Raw genomic sequence first — 23,939 nt, 5'->3', positions numbered from 1 at the left:
AACAACAGAGCTTCAAAGCACATGAAGTAAAAACTGATGGCCGAGAAGAGACGCCTTTATAGTTGGAAACTTCAACATCCCTTTCAGTAATTTACAGAACTACTACACAGAAAAAGGTATTTTGTTTCATGCATCAAATGCGCAAAGCTTTGAAATGTTAATACTTAGTACTAGTATGCTCTGTACTGTATGGGAATGCAAGTGCATATCCATCCTGAAAAAATGTTTAATTTATACATTAAGACGCTTAAAATGGTTGTACCATTTTTCAACCCAGTATTTTCACTCTTAGGAATCTCTCCAAGGGAATAATTAAAGTGGTCCAAAATTTATCTATCTAGACCTTCATAAGAGAGCTATTTATAATAGCAAAAATTGGAGACATCCAAACATGCCCAGTAATTGGCAAGCACTTAAAAAAGTATTCTATATACACATACAGTGCTGTCGATAAAATAACATTTTAAACAATTTTTAATGCCATGGTAAATGGGAATGACTTTAAGGCAAAAAAGTAGTATATATATAAATCAATATACATATAGAATAATCTAAATTATGTTAAATAGACATTTAAGTAAACAAAAATTGATAGAAGAAAATATAACATTGATAGCAATGAAAAATGACCAGTGATTATATCTTTGTGCTTTTCATTTGGTTGCTTTTACTTTTCTCCCCACCTCCAGTTTCCTGTTGTTCATGTCATAACAAACTGTTACTTCCAAAAACAGCATAAAAGTGAGGTCATATACACAAAGTGTCTTATACACTCTTGCATCTGGTATGGAGAAACTAAATCGGTGGTAACATTTTTGTAAATAATTTCTGAAGGTGAAAAAGGTAAGAAAGTATGCCCATTATCATTCCTAAAGTGATCATCTCTGTTTTACTGCCCAGGCCTAATTATTCACAGTGCCACCTGTCATTCTCAAAAGTGTCATGGTCTAGATGACAAGTTGAATGGGCACCCTCGCTATTCTGAATAGAAAAGATAAAAATATTCCTAATAATAACTAAAATCTATTGCACCATAGCTAGACGCCAAGCACCGTCCTAAATGCTTTACCTGGATGGTCCTGTTTATCCATCTCAGGAGCTGAATTATCTCCATTTTATACAGGTGCTGAGAACTTAAGCAACTCGCCCAAGTTCAGACTGTAGCAAGTAGCAGAGTCTGGATCTGAATGACCCGCCATCAAATTAACAGCTGAGGGCGTACCTGGGCCTGTCTGAGTGCAGGGTTGGCCGGCAGAGGTCTGGCAGGGACGCAGGGCACACGAGGAGCCGGGTGCATGGGCGGGAGTCCTCGCTGAGAAGAACTGGGCAGAGGGGCGGCGTCAAGGGCTTTGAGGGGTCTGCTGATGTCCACATGCTGACACTGCGGCAATCTCCTGGGATTGTCCTGCGGGGTCAGAGCAAAGAGCCATGATGTGGTCATTACTGTGTAATCCCTGGAGGGACAAGCAGTGCTAACTCATCTGCTCTAGCTGCAGGGGGAGGGCAGGTGGAGGAGGGGAAGAAATCAAGGAATTACAGCAGAGGGAATCTATAATTATTGATGTCAGCTTCCGGATTCTAACAAACCACCCTCCCCCACCCCCAAACCTGGAATAGTCGGGCTGCTTTCTATCTCATTGTTTAAAAACTGGTTTAATTCGTTAACAAGTAGGTGCAAGGCAACCTTAGGAAGCACCAACACACATGAAGACACAGACCAGATCTTAAGGAAATTCCAGAGGACTTGTGAAAATGAGACGTAATTCAGCGTGCACAAGGCTTGATGAGAACTGAGGAAAACTCCTGGGGAAGGAGCATCGGGGCGGAGGTGAGGGTCTGAGTCTGGAGGACCGTCTCCTGCCGGGTGGCCTTGTTTTTAGCAACAGATGAGAACGGAGGCAGTGTGGGTCTCATGCCCCCTGCCCCTCCCTGCCTCCCTTTTTTCTTCCTTTCTATAAATAGCTTTATTGAGGTTTCATTGACTATTAATTGCATATATTTAAAATGTACAATTTGGTAGATTTTGACATAGATTCACACCCATGAAACCATCACAGTAAGTAAAGCGATGGACATATCCATCAGTCCGTCATCCTTCCCTCCCACCGCCGCCCCCCTTCTCCTTCTCCCAGCAACTATTGATCCGATTTCTGTCACTATAAATTGGTTTGCATTTTCTAGAATTTTATATAAATGAAATCATCATTTTTGGTCTGGCTTCTTTCACTCATCATCATTACTTTGAGATTTATCCAAGATGTAGTGTGGATCAATAGTTGATTTTTTCTAATTCTGAGTAGCATTCCACGGTGTAAATATACCGAAGTGTGTTTACCCTTTTACCTGTTGATTGATATTTGGGTAATTTCTGGCTTGTGGCTCTTCAAGCTAAAACTGCATCTTTGGCTCTTGCAAATGAAGCTGTTTTTCCTGTCTCCCACGGTTAGGGGTGAAAGGGGATAATACTTATTAGGAACGGCTGTCTCCTCTTTGGAACCCAACCCATAGGTACATCAAAAACACTTGGTGGGGGAGCCTAGATATCAGAGTGAACACTAGTCATAATTCACCAAGGTCGCAGGAAAGTGAAGAGACAGTAGGGAACCACGAGGTACTTTGGTTTGAGCGTCCAGCTCTTTGAAGCCATAGGTTGGACAGAGCTTCTATAGTCCAGGGCTGGAGCACAATGGGCCCGACCACGGGTTCAGTGTAACTCTCAGAAATACCCTGGGAGTAGCCGCGGGCCACAGCAGCTCTCCCAAACCCAGTCAGCGGCATTCTCAAATCACAGAAGGGGTCCCATGCAGGAGCCTGCCTGGTCAGCATACCCGGTGGGCCTCCTAGGACTGTGGTCACCTGGGTGACTGGAGGGATGATGACTATGTAGCATGTCCCGCAGGGCACATGGCCTCTGTGGGACCTGGCACCGTGAGCCTCTTCCAGCGCCAGCCATCACCTCGGGAAGCCCCTGTGGTCCCGAGGGTGCTGACCCGGCGTCTCACAGCAAGAGGCTGCGGGGTCTACTCCTGCTCAAGCTCTTATTGAAAAACCTGAGTCTTCATGCGTTTGCTCGCTTCTTTTTCTTTTTCTTTTTTTTTTTTGCGGTACGCGGGCCTCTCACTGCTGTGGCCTCTCCCGTTGCGGAGCACAGGCTCCGGACATGCAGGCTTAGCGGCCATGGCTCACGGGCCCAGCCGCTCCATAGCATGTGGGATCTTCCCGGACCGGGGCACAAACCCATGTCCCCTGCATCGGCAGGCGGACTCTCAACCACTGTGCCCCCAGGGAAGCCTCGCTTCTTATGTTTGTTCAAAACTCACCTTAGGTGTGTTGGAAGGTGGCGGCTTCCTCATCGGCCCTTTGCTGAGGTGGGTAAGGTGAGCCTGACTAGGCTGGGAGCCACTGGACGGCCGGGAAGGGCGCACACACCTGCAATGCAATCCCAGACACGCTTGGCGAGGGCGCTGTCTGTCCCCTCTGCCTGACTTGACTTTTTCTGTTTTGTTCACAGTGACACGCAAAATGCAATTCACTTCTTTTAACTTAGTGTGGTAAACATGCAAGAGAAAAGTTATCTAACACTCTTACAAGATTAAAACATAAATACTGAGTTTCTTCCCCCCAAGCCATTATTCTGTTAAATTAGTTCTTACAATCTAAGGCACACAGCTGGGGACGCCTGGGAGACATTTCGCATGAAGCTGGCATTTTAGCGATGACGTCCTGGAATACATTTGGATCGAAAGCTACCCCATCTGATAAAAATGTTTTAATATTCCACCTTGTAAAAAGTACCAATGTAAGGGTGGGAAAAATACACCAGTGGAATTCATCAACACCCTGCTTATTTATGTAATAAACTGCAAATAGTTTGAAGGGAAAGTGAAGGGGACAGCTGGTCTGGCAGAAATGTTAAAACACCAGAACCAACAGAAAATCTGACCTCTTCTTTGCTAAGGAGACACAGTGCGAAGCAGCCCATTGCACATTCTTTCAAATGCCATTTCTTGAAAAGATGACCCTAACCCAGGGTACCTTAGCTTTTCAATGGTGGTTTTCTTATCTGTAAACAGCAGTCGTATCAATGTCTTCCTTTTGAGATAAACCACAAATCCAGCAGCAAGAAGACACAGGATGGTCACCAGAATTCCTATCGTTAAACCTTGGTTACCTGAAACAAAGCACATTTGACTCAGAGAAGGAGGCATAGAACTAAAATATGGGGAGTGTCAAACTGTGACATTTACGGCAAAATGAACTTTGAAGGAAGGACCAGAAATGGAGTGAGTAAATCCCTGGATGGTGCACTGATAAATTAGCGTCACTTCACAGGTCGTGTCTGAGGTGCAACCTGCCCTGTCAGTGTTCATTTCTGACAAGTCTGGAACTTGCTAAATGGGAATCCAGTCTGGCCAGTGGGACCATCTCCCTGGTCACACGGGCCCCCCAGGCACGACAACAGCAGGGGAATGCTGGCGAAAGTAACAGGGACCTGTCACTGGAATCCCATCAGAATTAAAGTGGTCCCCAACCTGAAATCTTCCCAGCCCCCATTACAAATATGCTCCCGCAGGCTCTTTCCTTCTCTCATTCTTTGGTGTTGGCGCCTGTTTTATTTTTGTTTTTTGTATTTTTTATTTTAGACCAAGACCTTACTTCTGGATATCATCAAATTAGAAGGTGAAAAAGCAAACTCAGTTTAAATGCCCTTGGGTGCTGTTTCGTTATGTTAGGGACTTAAAAACGCAGCCTGTGACGGGGGGCAAACCCCTTCCTCTGGGAGGATGCTGTTTATTTTATCTAAGGAAACATCCCCCCTTTCTGTGATAGGATCCCATTTTGTTTAGTGCAGAGACACGAAGACTCCTCAAAGGTGGAAAGGAAGGGAAAATCAAACCACCCCGCTGGCTTCTAACTGCAGCTGCGGTCAAGGGCCTCTGGGGAGGGCTCTAAACGCCCGGATTTGGAGGAGCCGTAGTTGCAGTTTCACCAGGGCGGTGAGTTCCTTGAGAGCGCAGGTCTCGATTCATTCGTCTCTGTTCTCCTGCTAGCAGCCATCAGTCTGTGTGCCCCCTGGTAGGTGCCCTGCAGTCCTTCCGGGCTGCTGGTGACAGCTGTGGAGGTGGCTTCTGTCACCAGGGCTCTCCCACCCCACCTCCAACCACGACATCCAGCTGGCTGGGAACCAGAGTAGCAGCAGCTCCCACCCAGGGGGAGAAAGACTTCACACCCTCTCTGTTTCTGGACTTCGTCCCCAGCTGACGAGTCCTAAGAGGGATGTGACTGAGTCTAAGGCAGACAATCAACACGGGACCGTCTTGATTCACTTGTAAGTGTTACTGGAAAAGCCTTGCTCTGGTCTCCTGGCCCAGATGTCCCTCTTTCGAGACTGTGGGCTGGCAGTCGCAGGTGCCTCTGGTGAGGATTCTGTTGTCTCTTAACACAGCTCATTAAAAAGCGAGCAGCAACATGCTTCGGCCATACTTCCTAGCTCCATGCTTCCAAATCCCTACGTCTTAAACTGATGAGTCATCAGTCAAACGCTGACTGGCCCGCACACTGAGCTTGCTCCCCCTGCCCCCCAGGCTGCCTGTCTCCACGAGCCGCTCAAGCCAGAACCCCAGGCAGTGCCATCCCCGCATCCAGTGCAGGCGCCGCGTCCCATCGAGCCTGCCCCGTGTCCCCTCCATCCCGTGGCCCACCTTCCTGAGTCTCACTGTCACCCCGCCCATCACAGCTTCTCGTCCGCGCTGTGCCCGCCGAGCGTCTCCCAGGACCCGGAGGAGCGGCTGGTGCCCGACTGATGCTGGAGAAATACTTGCGTCACGAACTTCTGGGCCGCAGGCAGGCAGGCGGGCTGGGGGCACTGAGGCCCAGGGCGCGGCTCTGCCCCGTGCAGCCATCAGCCGGCTTCTCGTGGCCCCTCTTTTGTAGGCGTTTCGGGGGGAGGAGTGTAAACTTACTTTCTTTTATAATACGACGGCAATGGTGGATGAGTCCGGCTCTTCAGTTGCTTCCATTTTTAAAATATTCTTACTTGGTACAACGAAGAACTGGCAACTCTGTGGGTTCGCCCCAAGTTTAGGAAACCCCCAAACCTGAGTCCCCCTGGTGCCCACACCAAAGAGGGACCCAGAGCACGTGGCCTGTCTCCCGCCATCCTGTGCAATTCCTCGAGCGCCACCTGGCTCACTTGAATGCGGAGGATGGAACAGGTGGCAGGGTCCCCGATGCATTAAAAACTAAAACGCTGTTTTTTTTAACAATAACCTCTTGATGGCCAATTAGAAAATTGACTACGTTGCAGCAAGAGGCCAGCCATCAAGGCGGGGACGCTGGGCCAGGCCTGGCTTATTACCCCCGGGATGGATGTGTGCTAAGAGGAAAGACCTTGGGGCCCCTTTTCCACTTGCTGCGGGGCCGGTCTCGGGAGCGGTGTTGAGACACGTCCATCCCTAAGCAGAAGGGTGCCCAGGAGCTCACCTCCCTTCCTCACAACACTGTTTCTCCAGATGTGCCTGCTCAGAGGGTCTCTCCCTCCTGGCCCTGTGCCCCCTGCCTGGTCCCGTAGAGCAGTGTTGTATCTGTTGTCATGGAAACAGTAGCCAAGCCACAGATTCAACCCTTCCAGTCACAGCGGGACTCAGGACGTATGACGTCCTCTGTAGTGGCGTTAGCCACCGTCTGAGCGTCCAGGGGCTCAGGTGGGCACCGAGGTGGCAGCACAAGTGTGCTCGGGACATTCCTGCCTGCCCACACCCCCCTCCCCCACCCCCGGCTCGCGGTGGGCTCTCTGCACTTTCACTTTAAAGTGGGCATCGCTCAGGCCTGCCCCTTAACTGGCTGACAAGAGCTCCGAGAAGACGGTCCTGCGCTAGCAGACCACTTCTCAACATCTTTGAGGAGGAAAGAACTGACAGGCCCAGCACAGCCACCCTTAGGGGCTTCTTCACGGGTAGACTGTGCCTCAGGCTTAGCTGTGTGACTCTGTGGAAGTTACTTAACTTCCCTGAGCCTCGGGTCCCTTGCAAGGAAAGAAGAATAACACCAACTTTTGTAAGGATTCGATGAGCTAATGCATATAAAACGTGAAGCACGGCAGGTAACAGCAGCTCAGCAAAGAGAAACCGTTGCTATCTCTGCTGCTGCTGCTGGGACCCGTCCCTTTATGAAGAGGAGGGGGTCTTTCTAGCAAGAGCTTTAAAAGGCATTTGACTTCACACCTCTTAGCCCTCGTACACAGAGGCTGGCCTTGACAAATTCCTTTGATCCGACAATGAAGTTCATACCCACTTGGCAGTCTGCGGTAGAATGACCTTAGCTAAGAAAATGTCACAGGCTAAGACCCGGCGAACTGAGCCTCTGAGTAAAGCAGAGCGACGAGTCTCTGCAAAGATGAGGCAATGACTAGAGAGTGTCTGGAAACAGAGAGGCCTCAGGCTGTGTGAGGTCTGCGTGGGGTCCTCACTGGGTTTCCGGCTGCGCACCCGCCCGATGGCTGATGAGCCCTCAGTCTTGCTTGGAAGGCTCCCCCAAGGGCCTGGCTTCCCACTGCCCCCAGGAGCTCAGCCCACTCCCTGGGACGCGCCGTCACCACTAACCTGCTTGCCGGATGGGGCCGCTGTCCTTGCTTCCTCCAAAGCCAAACTTGTCACAGAAGGGAGGGGCCCAGTGGGCCTCGCAGTGACAGTTCTTCCTATTGTTACACACCTTTCGGGCAGCAGAGGAGAAAGACACCAAGAGGGAAGCAGGGTTAGGACGCACGTCCCCCTGGGGCAGCGCTAAGTCTCTGAGCCCTAATTGAGCCCGAGAGCAAAGCAAAGGCCCTGTGGTCAGAGCCCCCATCCCACTGATACAGTCAGACTCCGTACACGCGGCTGTGAGGATAAACCCTAAACCCAGCACCACACAGGTGAGCCCAGAGCCCGAGGCTGCGGATTAACATAATGTGCTGCTGTTACATCAGCAGCTACTGAGAGAAGGATCGAGACAGTTAGGGCTCGCCCACTCCTTTCAACCCCTTTTCTTCTCAATCTCCATGTCCCTCTTTTTAAATCCAGGAAACCCTCCTGATCTGGCCGAGATGAGAAGCCCTCTCAGTGGTAAGGAGGGGCCCCTGCTTCAGGGACACGGAATCCATGCCCTTGGGCATCATGGGCCCGACAACCCTGGGCACCTTCAGACGGAAGGCTCGGGGAGGCTGTCACACATGGAATTTGCTGAACTACTACCGGAACCAGTGGAGTACGAGTGTGAAAACAAGAGAGAATTATTTCTATGACAATGAGGCTGAACGCTTTGGGAACGCCGGATAAATGCCAGTCACTAAAAAGAACTTTGGACAAACTTGGAATGGGCGGAACAACTGACAAAGGATCAGGAAAAGCAGCAAAAGACAGGAAGGTTGCGCGTTGAGTGTCTCCCTTCCGCTTAGAGCAACAAACGGTACGTCACAGATGGCGCACTTTGGATAATTCGTGTACTGAAGTCAGAGCCGAGCTACGGATGCGGGATGAAGCCAAACACACACTTTTATATTTTAAGACACGATAAATGTTCCGGGCATTTCTCTCACTTGCGATGTTTCCCTGCTTTCACAGACTCTTGTTTTCTGAATCAACCACCTGCCCCAGATGCTTCCAAGAAGGCCAACAGTCAGGAACGCCTACGATAAGTGAGAAAGTGTGTTTCTATGAAGCTGACGCTAAGCAGAAGTAACTACCGTGCAGCACAGCCCACGTTGCCTCGAGTCTGCGTGTCCTGCCTGTTTCCTCAGAGATGCTGCTGCTGAGGTACGACTCCCTGGGGCTCAGGCACTGTCCTGCCCGCCCTGGTCTCTCCTGCTGCAAATCACAGTCATGTGCCCTCCTGGCAGCTTGTGGCAGAGATTACAGCCCTAACACCCCACTTGGAGGCGCTGCTGGTGAGCCCGGCCTCGCGAGGGAAGGACCGGGGTCCTTACTTGTTCCCAAGTCATGGCCTCTCCAGTGTGTGGATGTTGGAGAGGGAGGAGTCCAGGGTCCCTGACACAGCCTTGCTACTAACTGGTCGTGTAACCTTGGACGTGTCACTATCCCCACCGGGGCCTGGACCGCTTCATCGGCCAAATAGTAAGGCTGCGCTAGGTCATTTCTTCCAGCCGTTAGAAAGAAATCTAAGATCCAGTGGAGACATTAAAAGATTCCATTTTATATTGACAGTCAGCTACACTCACCATCAACAAACCCATCTGAGGTGACACTGCAATCCTTTATGGTTACAGCACAAGAGTAATTTTATGCAAACCTCCATAATTCTATGTTACAATCATTGGTGAGTGTCTATTTTAAAAATAGAATTTGGAGCACAATATCTGTAGAAAAGGTTTCAGAAAAACGAATGAACCACTGGCATAGCTAGTCAAGATTAATATGATTCCACTGGAAATAATTAAGCCCATCAGAAAAAATAAACTAGGTTTTAAAAAATTAGAATCCTCTTCCCCCCCCCCCCACCAAAATTCTCTGAACTAAAATAACAGCCTTCTTTAGTTGACACCCATTGTATGTGATTTTAAGAACATGTGGTCGGTATGTCCTGTCTTCTTTGTTTTAATTCTTTTTGGAAGTATTTCAATTCAGACACATATTCTGAATGTTGGCTGTAGGAGGGACAGCTCTGTTTGAAACGCTAATGCAAAACTCTTCACGACGGAAGGTTAATGTTAAAATTACTTTGAAGATGACAAAGTTCCCTTTAAAAAAAAAATCCAGAATGTTAATTTAAAAGATAATTATCACTCAATCTGATTTTCTTTGTTAAATAAAAATCCCATTTCTTATGCTATGTAAAGGTCAAAGAAAATGAACGTCTTCAGAAGAAAATATTGAGGAGACACTGACTGCTATATTTTTACAAAGTTATGGATGGCAAAAATCCTTTACAAAGGAATGATGTCGTGCTGAACTTGCTGTGGGCCGGCTACACAAAGGCAGTTCACCTACTCACCCCCCTGCCGTGGCATTGCACCGCACATTCGTGAACACCGAAGACACTTACGTTCTGACACCGACGATTGAGGCAAATCTGGAGAGGAGGGAAACACAGCAAATATCTCAGTCTGTCTACAACCACACGCACATGCATCTAGCTGTGTGTTTAAGAACAGAGGAATGGATAAAGAAGATGTGGTACATACACACAATGGAATGTTACTCAGCCGTATAAAAGAACAAAATAATGCCATCTGCAGAAACATGATGAACCTAGAGACTGTCGTATTGAATGAAGTAAGTCAGACAGAGAAAGACAAATATCATATTGTTTATATGTGGAATCTAAAAAAAGGGTACAAATGAACTCACCTACAAAATAGAAATAGAGTCACAGATGTAGCAAACAAACGTGGTTACCAGGGGTTAAGGAGGAGAGAGATAAATTGGGAGATTGGGACTGACATATACACACTACTATATATAAAATAGGTAACTAACAAGAACCTACTGTGTAGCACAGGGAACTCTACTCAATACTCTGTAATGACCTATATGGGAAAAGAATGTAAACAAGAGTGGACATATGTATAACTGATTCACTTTGCTGTACACCTGAAACTAACAAAACATTGTAAATCAACTATACTCCAATAAAAATTAAAAAACAAAAAGAAAAAAAAAAAGAAGAGAAAGCAAAGGAAAGCTTGGGGAAGACCATCTCTCAGTTAATATGAATAATGCACTTTGCCTCGGACCCAGACATGGATCCTGACGCCTGCCCTCCACACTCAGCCCATTTCAAGACTCACATCAATGTGGACACTATGGAAGTCGTCTATCTTCATGGCATCTTATATGGTTTTGGTCAATCCTGCAATTAGGGTAACTGACCTTCTCATGATTTTTGTTTAGAGCTTGCAATGAAATCTACATATTGCAGCATTTCCCCCTCCGTTAAAAGATGTAGGAGAGAACAAAAGAGACTAGTCCTTCACCTGGCCCTATGCAGACTCAGAGACTCCAAGAATCCTTGAATCTGGTAAGGGAGATATTAAACTATGGGAAATTTTCCAAAATACCGACTGACAAGTACTATCGTCGATGACATAAACCATCAACAGAAATGCTCAGCAGAGTAAAACAGACGCTTCCCTTGTATTTCTCAAGCCTCTGCAGAAGCAGCGATTTGGTAAATGGTACTGGGCTGGTCGAAAGAGTTTAGTCTTATTTCAAAGGTGCATAATATAGTCCAGACTCAAGGGATCAGGTTCTTTATCTCTCGTAAGATGTTACAAATTAGTGGAGTCAAAGGGAGAAAAGTCTAATTTTTAGATTACAGAAGCATTTTTAATCAAATAGGACCTTCCTAGGAGACATTCACCATCTGACCCCAGCAGTTTATCTGAGGCAAGATTAACGCCCTTTGAAAAAACGGGCTGGTCCAAGCAGCTCTCAGGGCTGGTGGGAATCTTGGCCGAGGGGACTGTCACATGCCAGCTAAGAAAGGAAATCGTCTGGGGTTGCAATGCACACAGCAGGACCCCAGGCAGAATCACAGCATATGCGTGCTGCCCTCCCCCAACCCACGGGCTAGGCTAAGGACGGCTTTCAAAGAACTAGTGTTCTGCAGGCAGGAGATCAAAGCACATGGAATCCTGCACATGAAGGGAAAAGCTCACTGATAAATGGAGTCCTTGGAATTTCAGCGTTCAGATGCACCTGGCCTTAGCTGTTCAGACCACAGTTTAAATGGTGTCAGTCTAATGTCAAGGCTTGAATATAAGCCAATGGGTGTGGTTAAGGAGACACCCAGAATGTATAACATGTTTCACTTATCATCCTGTTGCCTTAAGGATAAAAGCATTTGTGGCGTATGGGGCAAGGGGGAGGGGGTGGAGTGGAGGGAACTCCTGTCCTGGTGGGGACTTGTTCTCACCTGGACAGATTGGGAAGTCAGATGTAGTTTCAGAGACCCCCATACAGGGACTCTGCGACAGGAGATGACTCAGCACCTTTCCTTTCTGCTCTGTGACCTCCACGTCAGTAATGATTTCATAATCATTTTGAAAAGGAGGAGCCTAATAAAAGCATCTTCTTTCCTAAAGTGTTTTATTAACTTGCTATCATTCAGTCCGATGAGAAAGTTTGGTGGGAAAAAACAATGTGGCAGAATATAAAAATCTCAAAAAAATTTTTTTTTCGTTTTGGACTTTATTTCTAACTGCCCGCCCCCCAACCCCCAGTATCTCAGTCTACCTTTCCCCCTGATCTCCAAAAGAACACCCTTTGGCTTTAAGCTTATCCTATCTCTTCCCCTCTCCTGTCCCTGTATGGGGGTCTCTGAAACTACATCTGACTTCCCATTCTGTCCAGGTGAGAACAAGTCCCCACCGTGCCAAAAACCCAAACCACATTTCCAAAAACAATATAATATGCTGCTGTGTTTCCTTCCAGCGTAATTTCCTGGCTGGAAGCTCTCATAACATCCAGAGTGTAGACATGACTTATTAACACTAAAGAGCTGAGAAAACAAGCTTGATTTTCCCAAATCTGCATCTCAATGGTCAGACCAGGATCTAGGATTTATTGACTTTTTCTTCTAGGTGCAAAGAACGGAATTTCAGAGGCAACATCCTGAGAAGCGGATTTAGGAAAACAAACCAACCCTGTAACTCGGTTCTCCAACAGGACGTTTCTCAGTGGGCCCCCTTCCAGACTTACATTTGTGATGCAAGGGAGCATATGGGTCTTACTTTTCCATCTGCACACTTTGTGCCGGCAAGCACAAGCCCTGGGTCCGGCATGTCATCGCCCAAGTACACGTGGGTCCCACGGCACAGAATCCGACCTCCTTCCTGCAGGGGGATATTCGTTTCTATGGAAACGGCATTTGTACCGATGACTGGTCGGCTGGCACCTCCTTGACACTGGATTTTTCCACATTTAGCATCTCTGGAAAGGCAAGAACAGACAGTGCTCAAAGAGGGAACGTCTGGAAGCAGCCCTAAGTGATCTGGGAAGTTCAAAGGCACGGCGCGGTCAGGAGGCGGACCCCACCTCATCTCGCACTTGGCGAAGGAGCTCTTGGAGTCTTTGCCGCAGTTGCCGTAAGGGTCGCCTGCAGAGTTGACTCTCTCGAAGCAGATCCCGGGGGCAGGTTTAGCACCTGAAACAGAAGCAAAGCAGCACTTTCACCACCTGCAAGTGTTTTGAACATTTTTCTTGGAACAGCACGAGGCTTTCAGGTTAAGGGAAGATATGTTCAGCGTCCCGAGAAATCACACCTGGCATCTTCGCTGATGCCTGATACAAGCCCCCCTCAGCTCACAGCAAAGCACGCATTTCATCACTCCCTCTTCTGGAGGGCTGCTAACCGGGCCCATGGCACGTGCGGCCTCTCCAGAGATGAGGCCTGGCTCTGGGGCCGCACCCGACCCAACCCCAAAGCGGGCGGCTGGCCGGCTGCGGGGGAAGGGAAGGCTTGCTCTCTTGAACAACTCCCACACGACTCCGGTGAGAAAATGCAAGTTAAAGCAGGTTCCAAGGAATAATGATGACTAATGTGAGGGAGCAAAGAGAGAGAGAGAGAGAACGAGCAATGCGGAGGTCTTACATCACGTTTCCAGCCCCACGAAGCTCCCCACTGGAGCAAGCACTGGCTTCAACGAATGCCTGCGTTTGCAAGGCAGAGACTGCTCTCAGAGGCCACGGAGGCATAAAATCTGATGGTCTTTTTACACAGCAGGACAGTGCCCGGTACAGAGGGGCGTGGAGCCAGAGAGCTCAGGAAATGGCCATTTTAGCACGTCTTCCGGTCAAGGAACGAGAGAACATGTACCTGGGGTTTGCGTTGCCAAGGTTCTGAGGGCTCTCGAATCCTATCATAGTGGTATCTGTTGAAGACTACGTGAGAAAGTCAGGAAAATGTTCTCCATTCTTCAGATAAGCTGTGCCCTGTGTGGTGCCCCGGGACTGCCTTCCTGCCCACACCGGTGTCCTGTCTGGGCTCTTCCTCTCACATCAGCCAGGATGCCAACTTCCCCAAGCCCAGCTCTGCCCCCTGCCCTTCTCTGCACCCTGCTCTGGGGAGGCTCCGCGCGCCTTCCAAGGTGACAACGTCATGATGGGCAATGCTCGCCTCCTCCCAGGGACCAGATGGTGTTCTTATTACTACAACGTCCATCTTTCTGCAACCTGATTCCTCACCAGACACGTTCAGCATCTCATTAAACAAACAAAGCAGCAGACAAATCAAACCAAACAAAATCCCTGCAGCAGTCGAGACCAGCAACAGGTTCAGCCCTTGACCTCTGCACTAAGTTGCCCCCCTCCCAGACCTCTTATTTTCCCATTCTCTGTTTTTTTTAAAAACCATTTAAGAGAGTCTCCCAAACTCCTCCCATAGGGCATTTCCCTGAACTGGACACAAGTCTCTGTCCTAACGAGATTAAAAAATGGGCAAAAGAACTGTTAAGACATTTCTCCAAAGAGGACATTCAGATGGACGACATCACTACACGTTAGGGAAATACACATGAAAACAACAATGAGCTATCACCTCATGCCAATTATGGTGGCTGTTATCAAAAAAAAAAAAAAAGAAAAAAGATAAGTGTTAGGATGTGGAGAAAAGGAAACCCTCATACATTGTTGGTGAGAATATATACAGCCACTGCAAAAGACAGTATGGAGGTTCCTCAAAAAATTAACAGTAGAACTATCATACGATGACCAGTTCAACTTCTGGGTAAATATCGAAAGGAATTGAAATCAGGATCTCAAAGAGACACCTGAACTCTCATGTTCATTGCAACATTATTCACAAGAGCCAAGCCACAGAGGAGGCCTAAGTGTCCACTGACAGATGAATGAATAAAGAAAATGCTAGTATATATGTACAAGGGAATATTATTCAGCCTTTAAAAAGAAGGAAATCCTACCATTTGTGACAGCATGGATGAACCTGGGGGACATGATGCTGAGTGAAATAAGTCAGATACAGAAAGACAAACACTGCATGATCGTGGAATCTAAAAAAGTTGAACCCATAGAAACAGAGAGTAGAATGGTCATTGCCAGGGACTGGGGGGAATGGGGAGGTATCAAAGTGTGCAAAGTTTCAGTTATGCAAAATGAATAAATTCTAGCGATCTACTGTACTTATAGTTGCTAACACTGTATATTTAAAAATTTGCTAAGAGGGTGAATCTTACGTTTAGTGTTCTCATCACATACACACAGAAATAATAGTGAATAATAAAGAGGGTGGGAGGAATATGTAGGAGGGGGTGGATACGGTTACAGCATGGATCGTGGGGATGGTTTCACAGGTGTACACTTACCGCCAAGCTCATCAAGGTGTACACACTAAATACGTACAACTTTTTGTACGTCAATCGTAACTCCATAAAATGGTTAAAAAAAGTCTTTGTTTTCCACAGCACACTCCCTTCATTCTCAGCTTATTTATTTATTTTTTGCGGTACGCGAGTCTCTCACCGCCGTGGCCTCTCCCGCTGTGGAGCACAGGCTCCGGACGCGCAGGCCCAACGGCCACGGCCCACGGGCCCAGCCGCTCCGCGGCCCGCGGGATCCTCCCGTACCGGGGCACGAACCTGCGCCCCTCGCCTCGGCAGGCGGACTCTCAACCACTGCGCCACCAGGGAAGCCCCACAGCTTATTTTGATGCTGACCCTTTTATTCTGTTGTGATGCTGTCAAGGGGAATCTTATTTTTAGGCATAAGTACCCACTCACCCAACAGTGAGTCTTTTGATTTTACTTTTTTCTATTTGCTCAGTGGCTGTATATTCATGATCTCCACAACCTAATCACCCATCCTGTTGCTTGCCAAAGTTAGCTTTTCAAAGCTCTTTTACCAGAAAAAAAAAGTGGAGGCAGGAAGGCACACCCTAGGAATAATAATTAAACAAGGGATAAATGTTCGTCTTTTCTCAAAACCAATTTTGTCAGCTGACCTCAATGAGCCTCTAAACCAGCATTGACAGAGGTTCACGAGGTCCAACGTGCTTTCTCAGCTGGACTGAGATTCAAAAGACACGACGGAGAGCTTAAGAGGTTAGTGCTACTCAGCCATAAAAAAGAATGAGATAATGTCATTTGCAGCAACATGGATGGGCCTAGAGATTGTCGTACTAAGTGAAGCAAGTCAGACAGAGAAAGACAAATACCATAAGATATCACTTATATGTGGAATCTAAAATACGACACCAATGACTCTATCTACGAAACAGGAACAGACTCACAGACATAGAGAACAGACTTGTGGTTGCCAGTAGGGAGGCAGCGTGGTGGGGGATGGATTGAGAGTTTGGAGTTAGCACCTACAAACTATTATATAGAGAATGAATAAACAACAAGGTCCTACTGTAGAGCACAGGGAACTATATTCAATATCCTGTAATAAACCATAATGGAAAAGAACATGAAAAGAATATATATGTATAACTGATTCATTTTGCTGTACAGTAGAAATTAACACAACACTGTAAATCAACCCTACTTCAATAAAATACATTTTAAAAAAAGAGGTCAGTAGTTAAACCATTCTTTCCGATGCTGAATCTTTTGGGAAAACTGTTTTATGTTTGCGCATGTATGGGATCTAAGAAAAACAAAAGCAAACGTTTATCAAGTCTCAGTTCCTTTTGAAAGGCCTCCTCCTGTTTGATTTCTACAATCGGTGGCCGTGCTGCAGCATTGGAAGAGCCGGGGCTTTGAGACTCACAATAATGGGCTGATCTGGTGTCAACCCTACACACTAGGAGACCCTGGTCAAGTTATGGGAACTTTTGAGACTCTGTTCCCTCATTTCTATGACGGGGACAAGGACAGCACCTGACCTGAGGTTCAGTGAGTCCCCCAGGCTCTCAGTAAACCTGAGTTACACTGAGGATGGCCATTGATCATGGGGAAGGGGACAGCTTGGCCCCTGAACATTAAGGATGTGAGGGGAGGGGAGCTCCTTGGAGCTGACCTTGTTTGCAACACTTGCCGTGTTTTAACACCGTAATAGTTCAGGATGGTGTCAGTAAGGGCTTCACACCTGTTTCCTTCACAGAGGGGTGTCCCCAGTGCCTAGCACATCACGGGAAGCCAATGAAGGCTGCTGAGTGACTGGGTGAGGAACTCCTGGACCCTCCTTGGGAAACGAGAGGGAAGAAAGAAAATCTCCTCGTCGGAAACCCTGGGAGGTTCTGTACATACTTTGTATATTAAATAAAAAGTACAGTCATCGCTCAAGGATCTCAGCTTCCCTGCCTCCATCTCCTCCTTACTTGTTTCAGTGAGTGAGGCTCCCGCTTCCCTGAGTCCTGTGCTCATTCTGGGCCCCCCCCCCCCCAACCAGGCTGGGCTGGTCCTCCAGAACCTCATCACACCACGCAGACGCTGAGCACCATTTTGAAAGAGGCAGTGGGAGACCTCAAGGAAAGACACTTGAGTTTGACTCCTTTTTATTCCATTGAACTCTGGGAACAAAGAGTGTCTTCCCTGTAATTCCTTTCCTTGCCCTTAAACCAAGAGACACGCTTTAGATGAATGGGAACGTTTTGGCTTACTAACATGCCATTTGTTGGGCATCCCCGCTATTAGTTACTGTGCTGGGCACGGCATGCAGTAGCAGTCAGTGCATAAAGAAACAAAGCTGAGTGGGGTCTGACCAGTAAAATTTACTCCACTCTGGTATTAATTTGCCCAGTGGCTTGAACAATGCAGGGTTCTGAGGGTTAACTTTCTGTCTCTTGCAAGAAAGCAGTAACTGTCTATTTCCAAGAGTTTTGTTCATTTCAGCTCTTATCCAAAACTCAAGGGAGTAGGAGATGCCACGTCACACTCTACTGTTGATGTATCGGCAGGACATGTCATCAGTGGGGCATAGCAATGACAATGCTGGCTACAATGTGGCAAAGGAAACTCACATCTGGATGAGTAGCACATCATGATTTCATCGGCTGCATATGCTTAGGGATAGGCTAGATAGATATTTCTGAAATCAAAGACCAGAATGCATACCTGATCCCTTGTCACATAATTCCTTCATTCTTTTATCTGGAGGATTAAGGGAAAGTACACTATGATGGGTAATTCATGGTTAACCTTGATGCTGTAAGCTCGTTTGCATCTCCATCCTCAAGTACTTAGGGATTGAAAATTTTCATCAACTTCGATCAACTTTCATCAATACTCTGAAACCGCTGTTGTTTCGATGGCATGGGGGAGGTGAGTGACAGAAGTGAGAGAAGGATGCGGCGGAACCCCACTTACAATGCCCATTCTCATCCAGTTGACTAACATTTTCTTACCCGGAAGTCTCCACGTTGGGATGAGAAATCTTGCATGAGAAACATGACGTTTAAAGACCAAGGGGTTTAATAAATGAAACTTAAAATAAATGAAGAAGTATATAAGCAGTTGAAACTCGATTCAGATCGCAATATGCCCTATTGCTGCCTCACCTCCAATTTCAAGCTGTAGGACACTGTCACGCAGGGTTTCGGGCCACCTCCTGGGGCCAGCAAGCTCCCAGCTAGAGGTTGGGCACTGCTCAGCCCCACCTGGTACCACCAGCGGCCCACTGGCCATGCCCTTCCTAGACGGTAACCTCTCTTTATAGGAGAGCCTGTGTGTGTGCGTGCGTGTGCGTGCGTGTGTGTGCGTGTTTCCTCTGGTGGTTTGGAGCAATCGTAGAGATTTGTGATTAGGAGGTGCAGAGTAGAAGGCTTGTGATTACTCAGTTGTTTGCTTTGTCTAATACCTCTCCCATATCCCTTTTCCTAGGAGCAAAACCTGTTTTCTTATGGGAAACCTATTTTATATGGTTCAGGTAGGGTTAACGTTCCCAACAAATGCCAAAGGGATGGGCATGAAATTCAAGTCTGGCCCATCGAGTGTGCCACGCCACCGGTCATAAGACTGGGTCATGATGGATACATGACCAAAGCCGGGTGCAACAGCATCTTCCTTGGAACCCAGCTGCTCGAGCTGGTTGGATGAGGGGCCTGGGCTGCTGTGTTACTAGCCATCACTGGCTGAGTCCTTCAGGGTCTCCCTCCATCACCACCTTCCCTCGAGCCTGGGGACCCTGCTGCTCTCAGTTATCCCGGTGGGATGTCCCCTCTTTGCATCTATCACACTTGCTTTTGCCTTTTGTGACGTCTCGAGGCTCCTGCCTCACTGTAAAAGCCCCTGTGGACTGAGATGGTGCCTCAGGCCTGCACAGAGCAGGTGTGTTCCAAGAACGAACGAGTGAAAACCACAGGGAAAGCAATTTAGGGAAAGCACATCCTGTCTCCGCCGGCCTCCCCAGAGGAAGTCAGTTGTGGTTTCCGTAGAACAAAGCATCTTGGGTAAATGAACACTGTCTCCTGGCCTGCCTTTTCTGTGACTCTGGGTGTTCACTTATTCATTTACATCACATGAAGGATTACCGTGCTGTCTTAAGAGGAAAGAAGATATAAAGTCACGAAAAGACAGACATTTTACTTCCTGGAAAGGAAAACTGTCTTTCCCTCAAAGTTTAGACGAAGTAAGAAATCCTATAAGCACGGAAACCAGAAAGGGGGTTCCGTGCTGACCTCGGGAGCAGGGACAGCTCTTGCAATAAAAGAAAACATCATTATAGGAAACAGACTAGAAGATGCAAACCCTGAGTGCCCTGGCTGTCAGGACCTACTGGTGCCGGGAAGGACAGCGGAGGAGGGTCCGGCCAAGCGTTTCGCGTGGCTTCTGTGTGTGAGCAGCCAGCTGGCGTCTATCTTAGAGACAGAAGGGTCAATAATCTAAAAGGTGTAAATGACTTCTATCCACTTGTAAGACGTTACAAAGGTACAGGTCTGGCTTCAAATCTGCTGCACTTAAAGGTGTCTGTCTTCATGAAGACGAGACACTTCGTGTCTGTCTCATGAAAAAAAGTGACAAGTTTTCTTATCACCGCTATATCAATTTACAGCCTTTGAATTCTTAATAACGGAGCTCTTAGATGTTCTGCCGTTATCAAAAGATGAAATTTAGCCTTTCAGAGGGAATTTTGACATCGTACCGTATTTTATAATTCTATAAGAAGCGATGGAATTTAATTACCAGGTTTATCTTCAGAGTTATATAACAATTATATTTATAATTGTAGTTTGGGAGTTCCCGATGTCATTATGTCTCTTGAAAGAGAGATGATGACATCTTGTACTAAGCCCACAATTTACTTGATCTAATCTTTTCCTTAAAACGCACATCCGTTATGCAAATGCACGTCCCCAATTCAGTCACCTCAGCTTCTCCCCCATCACTAATTTCCCCAACCCCTGTCACTAATGTCCACAGACAAAGGCATCTTCACAGCAACTGAAGCCTGCTTGTTCTCCCCATAATTCTCCCTCTGTCTTGCTTTTCCACATTGACCTTCAGGTCCATCGGAAAATGAAGTCCAAGCAAACACATTCTATCATTCCTTTCTCGCACAGTGGGACAAAAAGGAGACTTCCCTGCCTCCTACACATTACGACTCTTGGCAAAAATCCCTTTTCTTCCCATCTGTAGCCACCAGAGTCGTGGACGATTAGTAACTGTACTGCTCCAGGTATGTCGCCATAAAGCAAACTCATTGGAACTAGCCTGGCAGATGAACACTGAAGATGCCCGTAAAAATCGTCTGGCCCGCTCACACTGCATCAATCAGGTGACACTATTTTCTGGTGAGTGATAAAACAGATAGAACTAAGATATTTCAGGACTTCCTCGATGCAGACTGTTTGTGATTCTAGACACACAGTTATCCGTAAGATTAATTTCCAACCGTTTTCAGCGATCATGCTAGTGGTTTGGATAAATGACGTTGGCAAAAATAAATTTTGTGCCTGAAGAAACATATCCAGCTGTGTTTTGGAAGGAATAAAGGTCATGTCACACTGACAGAAAATCTTTGTGGCTGTTAAGACTGAAGTGGACAGAGGGCTAAATACAAGGCATGGTGTGAGTTGCACATAACGTTTATGGGTTTGACATCACCAGATAGTCTTGAGATGCAAGATTTGTGGAGGAAAAATCACTGAGAAAAAAAAAAAGTCAACTCCGGGCCAGCAAGAATATCATCAACAATAATAACTAGGAAAACAAGTGGATGAACAAAAGTCCCAAAAGGTATTCTAAAAGTATATGACTTTGCCAGTTACGAGTTGCAGGCATATGTTTTGAATTTTCTATCATTTATTTGTAGAAAGATTTGGAAGCAGGATTATTTTATTGAAATATAATGCTGGATTGAGAAAAGTCCATCTCAAAAGGGAATAGTTAGCTGGAAGGAAGGGCTTCATCTGGTCAGTGTTTGGGTAGCCAGATTTGGGGAGTGAGTAACTAACTGACTTCCTGAGTGTAACGGAGGATTGTGGCCAAGTTGCCAATGGCGAGGGCCGGCAGAGCAAGAGCTCGGCGACTCCTAGATTTATGAGTTACTGTCTTCACAGGGGGTCAGAAATGACCCCAAAGCAAATGTGGCCCTGATCCCAGAGCGTTTGCTAAAGGATGGGAAATGAAAGATTGCAAATGTATCCTTGACAATAAGTTTTCCTCTTCCGAAACATGAAAAGCTAATTCAAAGCAACCATTGTAACACAGCAATATGCTGCTCTCAGCCTGGCACATCTAGCTGGCCGGGACCTGGCCGAGGAAGTGACCTCTGCCCCTGGAACTGTGACAGTCACATCCCGACTCTACTGCAGAGGTCCAGGTAAGAGTGCACTGGGACTGTGGGAAGTACGTCACTCTGGCAGACCAGGGCTCTTGGTCAGCATCTCACAATAGCAGGACGTCGTTGAACCGTTAGCAAATGAGAGAAGGGGGTAGCAGACGGGGTTCTCTGCGCTCCAGGTCACAGCCCAAGCTCTGGACAAGCAGAAGTGACCGCAGTTCCCTGAGATGGCCCCCCGTTCCTGTGCACCTTAGCCCTTGCTGTTCCACACGCAGGAAGTCCCCGCCTCTCCCACCCCGGCAATGACCACTCCAAGGCAACCTCGGCTTGGAGCCTTCCTGCTTGGCTCCCCTACCCCTTTCACCCCAGGCTGAGCCCCCTCTCTCTTCCCATCAGATCTCAGCCCTCCCCACAGCCCCAGGCACTGCGCAAGCTGCATGCCACTGCATGTGATATATACATGTAATGTACTCACATATACGAAATAGATAATAAGCTATGTTGGAGGGCAATGATACACCCGTGCGGTAGACGTATTACTCTCCCCACTTTACAGACGGGGTACAACAAGGTTGAGTAACCTGCTGAAGGTCACCCTGCCAATAAGTGGTCTGTTCACTGCCTATGGTAGCCGGAAAATGGCCCCCCAAAGGGGTCCATGCCCTAATCCTTGGAACCTGTGACTATGTGACCTTACTTGGCAGAAGGGACTTTGAAGACGTGATTAAGTTACGGATCTTGAGATGGGGAGACGATGCTGGGTGATCTGGTCCAAAATAATCACAAGGGTCCTTACCAGGAGGAGGAGGGAGGGTCAGAGTCAGAGAAGGAAATTTGACCACAAAAGCAGAAGTCAGAGAGAGACAGAGATTTGAAGATTCTGTGCTGCTGGCCTTGAAGGTGGGTGAAGGGGCCAGGGGCCAAGGAGCTGCAGGCGGCCTCTCAAAGCTGGAAAAGGCCAGGAGACAGATTTTCCCCTAGAGTCTCCGAAGGTAACGCTGCCCTGCCAGCATCTTGATCTTAGGACGTCCGACCCCACGAACTAGAAGATGATAAATTTGTGTTGTCGTAAGCCACTGAGTTAGAGCACACACAGGAAACTCACATGGTGCCCTTGAACCTGACAGTGAGGCTGCCACACTGATATAAGGAAAGGAACGCACCACATTTGCAAAGGGGGTGGGTGAAGGCCCTTCCAAGAAGCCCCCTGGTACAGAGGGCCACTGTACCAGTGCCACAGCTGGTGGTGGCACTAAATTCTCTGCTCTCCCGAGGAAGTCTGTGCGGTGATTGCAAGAACTAAGAAGGGGTTGGCCGAGGTAGATGGAACCCCAGGAAGTCACCAGCCTGAGGGGCTCCCCAAGCCTGGTCCCCGTGCTGGTTGTTTCCAGGAACTTGGAATTTCTGACGTCAGAGATGTTTTAGTCTATGTGCCATGGCCCCCTCATGGCAAGCCCACCGTCGCCCGGGCAAAAGCGTCCTCAGTCACCAGGGTGAGGATGGGAGGGGAGAGAAGGGGCCGGCCCGGAGCCCCGGGGAGGCAGCCCCTGCCCTGGGGGTGGTGCGGTCCCCGGGGTCCCCACCCTCGCTCCCAAGGATGTTGAGGGTTCCAAGCAGGTAACTCCACTGCTTTTGAGAAGCTCAGCCTGTGAGTCATGCTGTCAGTTTGTCCGCCTGTCTGGGTCTGTCTCTGGTCAGGCAGCTCGAGAAGGACTAATCGGATGAGATAATGAATACCAGCCTTGGTCACCATGAATCAAAGGCGCGTAGCCAGCTGAGTCACTCGGTGGTGGGAGCTCAGAGGACGGCGGGGCTCCATCTGACTCACTCTGGAACTGGGGCCAGACGCCCTAATCCAGCAGGGCACCAAAGACCACATTTCACTCCAACAGCTCCAAGTGCTGTGTGTGCTCTGGCCACGGAATGCTCCTTGGAAGGGAGTGTCATAAGATCCCTTGTAACTCGAGAAGGGGAGATTACCGAGTCCGGAGAAAGGCTGGGAAGGGACGGCCACTAGGGATGCTTCAGGCCATGAAGCTTTGGCCTGCAGCACGAGTCACTGTCCCAAAGTGACCCCACTTGGCTAAAAGGTGTCTGAAGTCACTACGCCACTCAGAGCCCATACAACCATGTGACGTGTGTACAGTGAGTGACTACTTTGTGCTTGTCTTTGAGGAGCTTTGGAAGCGGTAAGCCCTACCTTGCCTGGGCCCTCCTGCCTAGCCAGGGAGGAGGCCAGGGCCCAAGGACAAAGCACTAAGGCTC

General features: G+C 47.9%; 1 protein-coding gene across 2 annotated transcripts in view; it reads right to left on the bottom strand.

Moving 5' to 3' along the window:
• Positions 1-23,939, bottom strand: part of ADAM12 (ADAM metallopeptidase domain 12) — a 395,851-nt gene that overhangs the window by 35,732 nt on the left and 336,180 nt on the right. For both annotated transcript variants that reach the window (XM_067709072.1, XM_067709071.1), the window contains exons 15-21: positions 13,032-13,140; positions 12,728-12,926; positions 9,988-10,065; positions 7,602-7,710; positions 4,036-4,171; positions 3,321-3,429; positions 1,223-1,405 (exon numbers count right to left, since the gene is read on the bottom strand). In XM_067709072.1, the coding sequence (XP_067565173.1) occupies positions 1,223-1,405; positions 3,321-3,429; positions 4,036-4,171; positions 7,602-7,710; positions 9,988-10,065; positions 12,728-12,926; positions 13,032-13,140 (923 nt within the window). The remainder of the gene's footprint in view (positions 1-1,222; positions 1,406-3,320; positions 3,430-4,035; positions 4,172-7,601; positions 7,711-9,987; positions 10,066-12,727; positions 12,927-13,031; positions 13,141-23,939) is intronic.

This window comes from Pseudorca crassidens, chromosome 16 (assembly GCF_039906515.1).
Source record: "Pseudorca crassidens isolate mPseCra1 chromosome 16, mPseCra1.hap1, whole genome shotgun sequence".
NCBI classification, from domain to species: Eukaryota; Metazoa; Chordata; class Mammalia; order Artiodactyla; family Delphinidae; genus Pseudorca; species Pseudorca crassidens.
The sequence above is the reverse complement of the archived record's forward strand: the minus strand, read 5'-3'. Positions and strand labels throughout refer to the sequence as shown.